The following is a 14,084-nucleotide window of genomic DNA, read 5'->3' as shown; positions in this document are numbered from 1 at the left end:
TTTAGACCCAAAGAAATTTAAGATAAACATTTCAATCACCACAAAGTATTCATTGCCACTCCAGCTGATCGTAAAGATTTTCCTTATTTACCACTGAAAGCAGCCAAAAATGTTTTACTGATAAGTCAAAAACCTTTGATTAGTATGCTCTAAACTTATTTGGATACACTATAATTAATGCATTTTCTACCCAAAATAGCTACAATGGAAAAGTCAATTAAAAAACTGCTTAAGAAAAATGTTTAAGACCACTCCAAAAGCAACTGCCCAGACTCTACCTCCCATTAAAAATAATTTGGGGGCAAAACCATTTTCTGTGTCTTGGAAAAAATGTCCCTCTGTACCCACACCACAGTCAAACACATTGATAGCTTCACCAAAAACTGAATTGCTAGAAGTCTAAGGCCGGCTTAGAGAAAGACAAAAATTAGAGCTTAGGGATCAATACAACTGCTTCTTTCGGGTGAATTAAAAAGGGACGTTATATACACATTGATAATAAATACATGATGATGGTAAGTGATCACCATTTAGAAGGCTTACCCTTCACTCTGCCAAAGAAGGCACAGGCCATGAATAGGAGCCTTAAAAAAACCTTTGGTTATCCAGACCAGCAAACTCATGAATAGCTTAATGCAAACTGTACAGAAAAAATCAACAGCTATGAAAAATAAGACAGCTAGCATAAAAAAACTCCAAAACCACAACTTCCTACTTGTTGTGGAAACATTTCTCACCTTCCAGTCCTTTTTGCCAAAGCAAAAAAAAAGTGACTACAAACTTGTGACTACCGAGTCACAGTGGGAACAGTAATTCCACACAGAAGAGTAGGAAGTCTACAGCCAAGGATCATCAGCTCAGCTGTCTGCTTAATACAAAGTGTTGGGGGAATGTAAAAAAGGAATCAATACTAGACGGATAGTATCAAAATCTGTCACTCAATTTCTAGAAACAGGTAGACTTACGCAGGTACTTAATGCCAGTTTCAGCACTGAAAATATCTTTCAAGCATGGGAGAGGCTCACTGAGAATAGGAAATGGTTTCCATGAGAAGGCAGAAGCAAAGCCTGGAAGGTCTGCAGATTCTCTGTGGGATAGTAATTGCTGAGGCAAACTTAAGCTGAACAGAGCACTCAGTTTGTTAAATAAATCAAAATGCAAGCTAATTCTAATTTTAATGTAACCATATAAGCATAAAGCTTCACATATTAAACACAAGTAACCCTTCTCTGTCCTTAAAGCTGTTTCAATTTAGCTGGCTTGCTCCAACCTGGCACACTATACTGGCAGAAACACATGGACACCTGAAGTACCATACCAGCCTCACCAGAGTGGGGTAAGCATTCACCATACGATACTCAGGCTTCAGGCTCAAACCAAAGTATTGAAAGAGGAAAGCCATGAGAGCACCTACTCATTACTTTTATTGATTCCAACACAAAGTCTGAAATTAGATTTTCCAAATCCCAATTTTTTCAGTCTAACTGAAGGAAGGAGAAAAGGTCACTTTGGAGCAAAGAAGAAAAACATCTCAATGTCTTTTCATCAAAGGTCTCACTGGGTAACCCTTTTTGGACCATGTCTCACATCCCAAGTGAGCAGCCTAATGACCCATCTGCAGATCTCTATCGTTCATACAAACATGTACTGACTATAGTCACTGTTACTCTATATTTGCATTTCACATGCAGGAAAACAAAGCTTAAGTTACTAAACTCAGAGGAGAGTTCATGGTTTGAGGATTTAGTCCATACTGAACAAAATCTGTAATTTAAACTTTTGCAGCTTAATTATATTGAGAAACCATTAAACATTTTAAAGAATTAGAACACTGAACTGTTAAATATTAGGCACATGACCCATACCTAATGTAAAGGAAGTTTCTAAAAATGTCCTCAGAAAAATTTAGTAGAAAAACAGGTGTAGGAGAGAATTCAAATGTGACCCATAAGGCCCCAGTACTTAGAAATGAATTGGGATCAGTTCATTCCTTTCCCATGGGGTAACTTGTATAAATGTAATTCTATGGTTTCATAAAACCAGGTCAAGTTTCTGTCCCTTGAGGTCCTTTGGCAATTTGAAGCATGGCAGCACTTTTTCTTGGCTACAAGTTCAGACCTGCATACGTTCTGGATTTGTGAAAGGAAATGATTAGTTGAGCTGAAAAGAGAGACTCATTCAAATTACAGCACACCTTCCACAGAAAACCACTTATGGGAGGTGAAACACGGTTTCACAGAACAGTATTTAGAACTAGTTGACTCTTCACATTTAAGCTGATGAAAATGTGTTTAAAAAAAAATATTCTTTCATCAGCTGGCATACCAAATAAAAGAGCAGACGACCTTATCACATAACAATTCCAGCAGTTTTAACTGATGACAACCTTCTCCTTTAATGTCAAAATGTTTTACTCATGTAGTCATATTTTGGAATATTTGTGAATACATGTATGCTTCACAATGCATTTAAGAAGTATTATTTCATTACCCCTCATGATATCATTGTATTACCCTAATTTGAGTCGTAAGACATGTAAAATAAGATGCAACAAGGCAAAACCATAGGAAAGTGTTACCAGAAATGATGAAACCTGTACATGGCAGATCCACATCAGAACAGGCTCAGCAGCTGAGATCTAAATGCCACGGAGGCTCCACTCCTTCAGGAACAACCTCCAACTATGGTTAACATCATAAACCACATGCTGTGTAGGGTCTGAACCTCACTGTAATGATGCCAGTCATAATGCCTTGAGTCTGACTGCTCAACTGAGCCACACAAATCACCTTGTATGGGACCATATACCTGAGTCTACTAAATCTTCCCCTGCCTATATAAAGGGTGGATATATAAAGGCAAACATTTTCTAATGCAGTCCCGTAAGTGCAGGCCAAAAGCGAGGAGGCACCAAGGACTGCCCCCAGTTCACTCCACAGGCAGAGTGATCTCTACAGGAACTTCCATACAGGACCAGACACCGTGGGAAAGCTTGTTACAATAGATTCCAAAACCAGAGTAAGGATAACAGAAAACAGAAAATTCAGGGTCTTCAAGCAAGTTATTTTTCAGTCTGTAAATCTTGAGATCTAGTTACTACAGAGATGGGATGCTTATGCTGAAGGTAAATTTCACCCTTTCTTCTATTCTGTCTGGATGATACCAGAAAACCTCTGAATGGTAGAATCTGTTGAAAATTTATTAATTCTTCACCACATCCCACCTGTTGTATTGTGTGGTGGCCTCAAGCCAATTCAACAGCTGTGTCTATACCCAAACACCTCAACTAAAAACCTCATTGATGCCCTCACCAGGAAATGTTATGACTTCTTCTCTACACATTTTGCAAAAATGCTCCTGAAACAGCTATATGCTGTTAAATTAGCAATTCTAACACATTTGCCTCATAGTTTCTCAAAAGTGCATTTTAGACATAGCCATACTTTATACTGTAAATTATTGGAGTAGGAGTTCATTTTCTACTATCTTTAACATGATAGTTCAGCAGCAAATTAATTTTGAAGGGCATCAGTAGAATCACAAGTTATCCACAATACTTAATATGTAAGATAAAACAATTTATTGGCATTTCATGTTTTGTTTTTTAATTTGGCTAATTAAAAGCTATGAGTATCATCTTAAAAAACGAACAAATAAACAAGCCCTACTGATTCCGCTTTGAATTGGCACAATGAACAACAGAATCTGCAACAGAATCATGGCGTTAGTCTTTAGTGGTAGATACAGACATAAAGAAATAATAAAGTTCTGCACGTGAAGGGCGAGTGTCAGGAGGACAGAGCCAGACCCCTTCTCAGTGATGTTCAATGATAGGACAAGGGGCTGGGTGCAAGCTGGAACAGAGAAGTTCCACATCAACATAAGGAAAAACTTTCTTACTGTGAGGGTGACAAAACAATGGAACAGATTGCCCAAAGAAGTTGTGGAGTGTCCTTCTCTGGAGATATTCAAAACACACCTGAATGTGTGACCTGCTCTAGGTGATCCTGCTCTGGCAGGGTTTGGACTAGATGATCTTTCAAGGTCTCTTTCAATCCCTAATGTTCTGTGATTCGGTATTATCTGCACAGAAAGAACTGTTCTAACAAGGCAAGAGAGAATGTGTTATTTTTTTAAGATGACATAGGCTTTTTCACATGTACCAGTTCTTAGTATACACTTAATAACACGAGGCATTTTCCTTCTCCCTCCCACCCCCAACATTTTTTTTTTAATTTTTTTTTTTTAGCTTTTAAGCAGAAATTTAAGGAAACAGGAAACAACTGGAAAATGATTTTACTTCCTTCTGACCAAACCATCATTGAGTATCAGAACTAAAATGTGAGAAGTGACAGCCACGGCACACATCTCCTAAAAAAGGAATGGACTGCTTCTGTGCTACAGAAATTAATGCAAGAAAATCCAGTATGAGGTGTGGAGCCATGGCCTGTACCAAATTCTGATACTCATTCCTGCCAAGACATTGCCCTGATTTCCTAAAATAAATTAATATGAAAGGAAAAAAATAGTCACAAAAAGGTGAAAAAAATGCATCATTAATCTATTTTATGCAACAAGTGTTAATTTACAGGCCATTAAATCTAACACATTTCTTCAATGCTTTCAAACTGTCCCTACACATCCAAGAACGTATACACGACGAAAACTTCCTACCAAAGATGTCAACTGATTCTTTTACAGCACTTCCATATATATTTTGCATATGCTTGGTCTATAAGATGTATATAGGCTACTGAAAGCACCAGGATTATCCACATTCTTAAAGTTAAAAATATGGTTTAAAACCGCACTATTTTTGTTTTAATGTAAAGGGCTCAGTCCTACAGGTGACCTTATACAACAAAGAAAGGTTTTTACAGCAGGCCAGAGACTGGAAACAAATTACATGCTTTGCAATGACAGATAATTCTGGCACCCATTAAAACACAATATAAACCAGATTAAAATACTGTATTTTTACTGCATTTCACAGAATCACAGAACATCAGGACTTGGAAGGGACCTCAAAAGATCATCTAGCCCAAATCCCCCTATCATTCAAATATAACAGCTTTAGTAATGTTTTGTAAAGAATGTCCAAACTATTAATAAGCCCTGACTAGATTTATCACTGATAAAGATACAATGCATTATTTGCACTTCTCTTTTCTGTCCCATACATAAAATCCTAATCTAGCCCTTTATTTAATTAATTATAAAGTACAAAACCAACATGAAATCAAGGTTACAAAATATGTAGTCAAATAGTAATAAAATATATATTTATATACCACCTGTTCCCTTTATGGTTTATTTTATATAACCACTTTCTTTTTCATCCCTCAAAATTGTTTTAATTAAGATGAAAAGGTAAAAAACTTCCCAAAAGTGAGATTTAAAAATAATTTCTAACATACAACAATTTGTAAATACAAGTATATTTCAAGGGACATGTCCTGAACAACAGCTTTTGCTCCAAACATAAAGTACATGGTTACTGGCTCTCAGTACAGCATCATTAACAAATGCTCTAAACATGAACATTATTCAGAGTTACGAACTGCAATTATGACACTGTAATGGTACAAATACATTTTAGCAGTCCATTATGGTAAAATGCTTGCAACAGTCCCACATATGCCCCTTCTTTCCCCTTCTCCCCAGCCTCATCCAGTATACAACTCTTCATCAGCCAGGTAGCCTGTACACACATCTATGTATGTCCCTCTCAGTTACTCGTGCACACTAAGAAACAAATTAAACATTAAAGAAAAAGGATTCATAATTGAGGTGTATTTTTTAAGTATCTTTAGCACCAAATAGCTGTATGTTATTTAGAAAGATAGTCTGATAGCTTTATTGGATCATGAGCTTGTTTTGGATGACAATGGAATTTAGGCTAATGCAGAGAATTCTATAAATTCTACGGATAAATACAATTTCCTCCTACTTTAATGGAAAAAGAATGTCACTTTAGTGCGGTGAGGTGTACTGGGCAACATTAATTGCACTTGCTCTGCTCTTTCTGGACTATGGCTACTTTTCAGCCTTGCAAGAGACATGAAACACCACTGTCTGATGCTTGCAAAAAAACCCAGTATTTATTCTTTCATACTGAAATAACTTTCTTCTTCTCAAGACAGATGTTAAGTACATGGGATGCAAAGAAAACACCTACAGTAAATTCTTGTTTTTGAGTGAACAGGGCACCTTTAAACAGAATAATGAACAGAAACTTATGTACATGTTACCCACGTGAATATTGCCAGGGGCACACGATAAAAACTTTAGACTGTTTTATTACATTAAACGCATAATATTAAAAAACAGGTTGATACTATTTTAGAAAGTTTCTGTTTATTTTTAATAAATTATTTGGATACACACAAGTTGCAGTTGTATTGTACACATTCATACATCTACATTCCAAGGACATTGACTCTAAATGCAATTATCACAAAACGCTATTAAAAGCAGTGTGAACTGAAATACATTTTGTGATCTACTTCCTCAATCACAGCTCATGAAAGTAGTTCCATTAGTTTTGGTGAATGTATCCTGAACTGCCACTCAGGGTGTTCTTCCAGTCCAACATCCCATCTCTAAAAGAGACCTATGGAAATTCATGTAAGAGAATGCAAGTATTCAGTCTTTATGGAGTTATCCTTCCCCAGCATATTATCCCACCTCACTGCTATCAGTGATTTAAAGAATTCCAAATTAGGATGTAACCATATGGTCAAAAGCTGAGCATTCCTCTCATGAAACTCAGTGATAGCATTTTTCTACTTTATGCTATGAAAAAATATACTACTGCCCTTTTTCTCTCATTAAAAAAAAGAAAAACGTTTTAAACAGTTCACAACTCTTCACAATTGATGCTGAAATTCTGTATTTAAAAGCTTACACTTCAATATTCTGAACTGCTTATGAAACGAAGTATCAGCACTTGTTAGGAGATGCCCCTGGCTGAGCGTTGTATCAGATAAATAAGCAGAACGTCGTCTGAGTTAAGGATAAAGTTACTACTTTAAGAACCCTGAATTTTAATCAAGTCACAGTACCTTGATTCTAAACGTAAGGATTTTTGGTTTATGTTTCAGGATTTTTGAAAATAATTTAGATGATAATGGAAACAGGAAAAAAAAAATAATAAAATCTTCCTTAATGCACGCTGGAGAAATGATCTATATATGAATTAACTCTCTGGATCATAATAGCTTTTTGCAGATGACTCTTCAACTCTATCATTTAAATACGTATTTAGGCAACTAAAAATTTACTGTCAATTCATATTATGTCAGTCCACATTATGGCGCTGTTACAGTATGCACATTTAAAGATTATTGAAAAAATTACTGTTCATGAGCAGTATATAATTTGCAAAAGTTTAATAACTATTTTAAAACAATGAATGGAATTAACTCATCATGCAAAGCAGATGCCCCAAATGTTATTTTTGAAACAAAACATATTTAACTTGTAAAAGAACAAAGAAGATCTATATCAAATCATATTGCTTAAAAACATGACAGGCGTCATGGTTGTTTTGGACTCTCAGCCTGCTGGCTCATACACTTTGGATAAAACTCAATAGTTTCCAACTACTCCCCCTGCTATCCTGCAACCAGAAATTAATTTTTACAGTTAAACTTGTAAAGCTCCTCCATGAAGCGGTAATAGTGGAAATGCTGTGATTTACCTGTACCAGACCAGCAGAGGTTGCAGTAATAATTTAATACATCTACAATACAGTTCAAAAGGAAAATATTAAAATTCAATCCAGTGTATGGTAATTCTCTGCTTCATACACAATTCACTTTAGATGATGAATCACAGTGATAGGCAAAAACAACCGTCTGGAACGATCTACTAACAGGAGAAAACAGAAGAAATACTAAATGGCAGTCAAACAAAATTACCATTTCCAACAAACATTTGGAACACTCTCTAGATTACAAAATATGAGGCAGACAAGTAGTAAATAGGATTGCTTTAAGTGCCTTTCGGTTTAGGGTGTTGAGGGGTGATGGAGGATAACAAGGGTGCAGGAGCAACTGCTCCCTGTGCACCACCAGCCCACAGGAGGCATGCAGCGGGACGCTTCTTCCCAGTACCCCAGAGGGGACCAGCAGCCCCAGGCACTCTGCTGCAGCTCCAGAAGAGAGCAGAGGCCTAAAATCAAACTGAGCATCTGAACGGAGATAGCAGTGTCTTGTGGAAATAACACAGCTATTCACTGTGCTTTCACACGGCCCATTCTCATAAGCAATGTTGATACAAAACTGAAAACAAAACTGTGCATTTTTATATAAAGTACCAGTAGAAGATTTCGGGGGGGGGGGGGACAACACAAAACTTTATCAATATTCACAGCTATACGACTAAGGAGGAGTTAATCAAATTGAATACTTGAGGAAATTCATGTGAAGCAATCAGGGAAAAAAAAAAAATAAAAGTCCCTCTGCCCATCACTAGCAGCCCCTCACATCCCTTCACAGGAACAGCACCAGCAGCATTGTACAACGGGCAACAAACATTCACCAGGGAGAAGTGTTCGCCTCCTGGAGTATCAGCTACTGGGTTACTGCCAGGGATGAAATACCAGATTAAAGGGATAAATAGTTTGTTCTGTTGTAGTAAGCATAGTTCAAAGATCTCAGCTTCTAATTTATAGTATTTACCAAAAATACCATAAGATGGCTATTGAAATTCTGTTACTGTGAGAGGCTGGAGTCTTTTAGGTGTTCGTTGTTTGTTTGGGTTTTTTTCATCTGAGGAAGGCACCTCCAAACCTTTTACTCCTTCTTTGTAGTCAGTACGATTTATCCTCTGGCCTTCCAGAAGCTGTCTTTGCAAGTAAAACCTACCACATTTCTGCTGACTCTATTTTAGTGATCTGTGGCAAGAAGGAAGGTTATCAATATAAACCACAGATACTATATACGTGACATTCCTGCCAGCTGCACTCGCTGACCTGTTCATTTAAAATATCTACGATCTGTACCTACCTATCAGGGTAAGACACTCCTTTAATTAATACAAACAGGAAAAAAAAAATACACAAACGTGCAGCATTCAGAAAAACAAGCACATGCTACATCCAGAAGAGTAGGAGCTAGCTAAGAAAGACTAACTGCCATGTAAGACAGGCTTTGTGGAGAATGGTTTCACATTCAGCATCTCTCCCCTTTACACCCAGAAATCCATTAGGTTGTTTTCCAAATACCTACATAGCTTCTAAACAGTACAAATAATTCCCTGCTTTAAGTATGAATGCCAATGAACTCATTCAAAATCATCTTCAAATGTCAGAAAAAGATTAACACATCCTGGCCACAGGAGGGAGGTCAGAAGGTGGCACATGTCTTTACTCCAGTGGGCATGATCCAAAGCCAGCCCAAATCCATGGAAAAACTCCACGAAGGGACCCAGCATGGTAAGATTTCACAACAAGTGCTCAAAACACAAGAGACCAGAAACAATCTGGGATCAATATCTTCCAGGTCATTAATCCTAGGCAGGTGACATCCAGTGTACAGTTCGCTACTCTCTCTTTCACACACACATTCAAGAAACCTGACTCAATTGGCATCTATGAGCTTTAAATATTTTCCATGTTTTTTGCCTTTATCCTTCTCCTATTTGTTTGGCATATGGCTTTCCAGCATCCCATTAATGTCAAACCGTTTAATCAGAATGTAAGCTAAATGCACAGTTTGCTATTTCCTGGATTTCTGTTTGGTGAACGGCACTTTTTATGAGGAAAATAAAAGCAAAGGTCAGTATGCCCAGAAAAGTCATCTTCCATAACGGAAGCTTAATTTTCCAGTGAATTGATATAGAAGCCTAATTTAGGAAAAAGGTCCTTTACTATCATGTTATTATTAGTAGTATCACAAATAAACACAGAAACCAATTCACTTTACAGACCTCCACATTAAGCATTCAATAGAAAATCCCTTGGTGTTTTATTGATTTTTGGTTTATTGATTTTTTTTTTAAATAGCAATATCACAGTCAAAATGTATCATTTTGGTGAAACACATCTAAAACTTTTCCATCTTGAAATAAGTTATTACAAATTATTTCCACAGCAACTGGCAACTAACGATTCAATCCATTTAAAGAACAACAAAGTAATGGCTTTATTTGGATGCCTTTTTTTGATTAAATAACGTATTAACCTTGATGAAGCCTTCCAAAAAGGGATTAGCGTATTCAAGTGCATCAGCTGATTATGAGGCAAATATAACAGTGGTAAGATGCTGGTTCAAAATTTTTGAATCTGATGAGTGTAACAATTTAGCTGCTAGGATGGAACTGGCTCTTACAGCTCCCACCTTAAATGTCCACCCAGGACACAAAAAGATATCATCTGGTAAAGCATGCAGTAACTGAGTCTGGAAAGGTCGCTTAAATCACTAAACACAGCAGATACTGTAATGACAGAAATAATTAAAAATAATGAATTTGTAAGGAAAGAAGGATCAGAATGAAATGTTTTGGAAAGCAAATCCAGAAAGTAAATATAGATTTGTTTTCTGAATGATATAATCCATTTTGACCAAAACTCACTGACCCACTTTGCTGTATTCATTTATACTGTAATAATGCATTCTGCATACCTATTGTGCATCTTTTCCATTAAGTTATTTGCTTAATGGATATATAAATAAATCTACCACAATTACACTTTTTAAGGGTCAAATCCTATCCACTTCTGAACCCACTACTGTAATTTCTACTATGCTGGACGATAACACAGCAGACCTCAGAAACAGCTGAAACACGGCCGATTCTGTACTGTTGACATAATCAACCCATGTTACAACCAGGCTGCCAAACCCTTTTATAACTGTGCCAAGTCCAGGAATTGGTATCCCTGTACTCTCAGCACGCACACAAACACCCCTCCAAAAGAAAATAATTTCTCAATTTTTTAAATTTCACAATCCACACATAATGATGGTAGCAAAATCCATCAGTTTATTTTAAAGACCAAATCCTGCAACTTGTGCCGAGTTGTTACAACTTACATGCCACACACACAAACAAAAGAAAAGAGAAAGAAGAAAAAGAAAACAAAAAAGTGTCTAAGAGCAGCTATTAATATTCATGTTGATCCCACATGAAACACCAACAGTTATCCGAGCAGATACAGTTATGTCAGCGCTTGGAAGTTATTCCAGGCTGTTTTGTCCTGCTGCTCTGAATATTCAGGAACTTCAACAATCCATCCAGCAACAGCTACCGCAAAGTAAGCGCTTTGCTTCTCCCTGTTCTATGTTAATGAGTCCAAACTACCCTCATCTAACTCGGGCACGGGGAAAGGAAAGAATGTCACACCCCCCGCCATTAGGGAAGGAGCGCGGAATGGCACGGGGTTAATTCCCCCACGTGCTGTCTCTTTGCTGCACCTTGAAACCTGACAATAGGAAAGTGAAACGAGCCCGGTCTGTTTATTTGCGAATACTGAAAGTACGATTGGGACTTTGTCCACTACCTTCGCCGTGGCGAGCCCTCGCTCCGTGTTAAGTTCCCACCGCCCCCCAGCGCAGCAGAAACAGACACCCCTGCCCGAGGCAGAGGGAGCCCCCGGGAACTGGAGGAGCTTCCGACCGCTCTGATCTCGGGGTCACGGCAGTTATGCGATCCCTTTCTCTTATCAAGCAGATTCAGCCCTACAGATTGAGAGATAACAGCCCCACGCTTTCCCCTCAGTTGCAACCATAGGCTGCTACTGCAGTAAGAATTTCCTCTTTTGCCAGCTCTTTCTTCGCCCCCCTCCTCCCCTCCTCCCCGTCCTCTTTCCCATCCCGCCCCAGTCGCGCTAAGTTTGAGGCTTCACCTCTCATCCGCAGGCTGTCTCTGACCCGCGGGGTGGGCGGACAGGGGCGCGCAGCGGTACCGGCGCACCGCCCGCAGCCGGAGCGCTACCCCCCCTCCGCCCCCAGCGCTATCTCCGCCACCGCGCCCGCGTTATTCTGCGCAGTAACAGGATTCAGTCTCGCCAGATCCTTTCTGCGCTCTCGCTGCCCCTCCCGCCCCGTCGCCTCCTCCCCGGCTAGCGGGGGCCGGGAGCTGCTCGCACCTGCTCCTCAGGGACAGAGCCTCCCCCTCCGGGGGGAACAGGCCAGCCCAGCCGCCTGGCACCTCTCCCCGCTACCCCAAAGCAAAGCAGGCGCCACCACCTCCTCGCCGTCTTCCCGCCCTCCCTCCACCCCCGCTATCACCCTCCTCCCGTTCACCATGTGGCAACAACTGCCTCGTAGACCCATACAAAAAGTGCACGTGCCCCTTTGGATGTATGACAGCAGCTAATGGCCAAGTGGCCTCCATCTACCGCGGATAGGGCCCTCTGCCCGGGAGGCAGCTTCGCGCCCCATCCCATTTACGCGAAACCCGTGTCCGTATGTCGTCGTCCCCCCACTTCAGGACTACTCCCCGCCCACTCCCGTGCACCCTTCGGGCAGCTTTTTCCCCAGGGTGCCGGTTTTGAAGATACATCTCGGGGAAAACTTGAGGAGGGAGTCAGACTTTTTGGCCCCACTACCTGCTCTCCACTTCCCCCAGCCTCCGCTCCACACGTAAGCAGCGCGCTGCGCTGCCCGTGGCAGTCCTCAACCCCCGGCATGCTTTGGCCGGGAAGAATGAAGGGATAATGACAGGACGACACTTGTACGGCTTGCAGGGAGGGGGACAGAAATACCTCCTCCCTCTCTCCCTCTGTCCCACCAAGAAGCGGCGCGGCCGGCTGCGAAAGACGCCGCCTGGGCGACGGGCTAGCGAGGAAGAATAAAGGGACAAACGCATGTGGCCGCAGGGCGCGAGCTACCCCCACCCCGGGCCCGAGCGGTAGCAGCGGGAAGCGGCGCTGCGCCAGCCCGGGCCGCACGGCGCGGGGGTGGGACGGGGGCGGCGGCGCGGGGGGGGCCCGATGGGGTGTGCGTGTGCCTTGCGGCGGTTACCTGGCGTTGGTGCAGTCATTGTAGAGGGTCTCGAAATCCTTCCTGGAGATGAGTTTGCAGCGGTTGACCCCGGGCTGGATGGCCCCCAGTCCCCTCAGGATTCGGACCTGCTCCACGTTGCAGACCACGGGCGTGATCTCCAGCCGCTTCAGCTTGGTGTAGACCGTGTGCAAGCCCCCCACCAAGTGCTTCAGGAAGAGGTCGAAAGCCTGGGGCAGGCAGATGAGCTCGCAGCCCTCCACGGTGAAGGAGGCCACTTTGGCCCCCCTCAGATCCACCATCTTGCACTCGTTATTCTGGGGGGTGTTCTCCACCGGGGACGGGGTCGAGTACACGGGCTTGCCGGGCAGGCTGCTGGCCGCACTGGTCGCGCTCGCATTGGGAGTGGAGGTGCCGGCGCTGCTGCTGCTGCTGCTGCTGCTGCTGCCGCCGCCGCTACTGCCGCCGCCGCTGCCGTTGCCCAGGCTGGGGCTGCCGCCACCGCTGCTGCCGCTACTGCCGTTACCGCCGCCGCCGCTGGTGGTGGTGGTGGTGGAGGTGACTGTGGCTGCCGCTGCCGCTGCCGCCGCTGCTGCTGCTGCGATGGGCTCCGGCCGGAATAGGTTTGTCCCCGAAGCGGCCGGCGGGGGAGCGATGGACGGAGACGGAGAGGAGGTGGCCGACGAGGAGGTGGTGGTGGTGGTGGTGCAGGCGGCAGAAGTTGAGACCGGAGGCTGAGGGGGGACCAGCTGGGTCGGAGGGATCAAAGCAGCCGGTACGGCCATGGTCACATATACGGCGGAGGGGGCAGGGGGAGGGGGGAAAAGTTCCCACACACACACGCAGGGGAAAGGGGAAAATGTGAAAAAAATGTTTAAGGAAGAAAAAAAAAAGAGGAAAGGAGAGAAGGGAGGAGGGGGAAGAAGAAGGGGGGGATAACCCCGGATCAGGTGCTGCGGCGAGCGAGAGAGCAGGGGGCAGAGTGAGAGAGAGAAACGCACAAAGTGTCCCGCAAGTGGGGACGGAGGAGGAGGAGGAGGAGAAGTCCGCTCCGGGCGGCGGGGCTGGGACCGAGGGGAGGGGGAGGGCAGTTTCTTTTTGTGGTCCTTGCTCTAGCACCACGTTAAAGACGAA

The 14,084-nt window shown here is 42.2% G+C and overlaps 1 protein-coding gene across 4 annotated transcripts in view; it reads right to left on the bottom strand.

Moving 5' to 3' along the window:
• The window catches only part of DACH1 (dachshund family transcription factor 1), a 372,242-nt gene extending 358,411 nt beyond the window's left edge, over nucleotides 1-13,831 (bottom strand). For all 4 annotated transcript variants that reach the window (XM_054163025.1, XM_054163024.1, XM_054163026.1 and 1 more), the window contains exon 1: nucleotides 12,972-13,831. In XM_054163025.1, coding sequence (XP_054019000.1) covers nucleotides 12,972-13,735 — 764 coding nt within the window. In that variant the 5' untranslated portion in view covers nucleotides 13,736-13,831. The remainder of the gene's footprint in view (nucleotides 1-12,971) is intronic.
• Between the last annotated feature and the right edge of the window lie 253 nt (nucleotides 13,832-14,084).

Source organism: Dryobates pubescens, chromosome 7 (genome assembly GCF_014839835.1).
Source record: "Dryobates pubescens isolate bDryPub1 chromosome 7, bDryPub1.pri, whole genome shotgun sequence".
Classification (NCBI taxonomy): domain Eukaryota; kingdom Metazoa; phylum Chordata; class Aves; order Piciformes; family Picidae; genus Dryobates; species Dryobates pubescens.
Note: the sequence above shows the minus strand (reverse complement) of the source record. Positions and strands in the feature narration are given on the sequence as shown.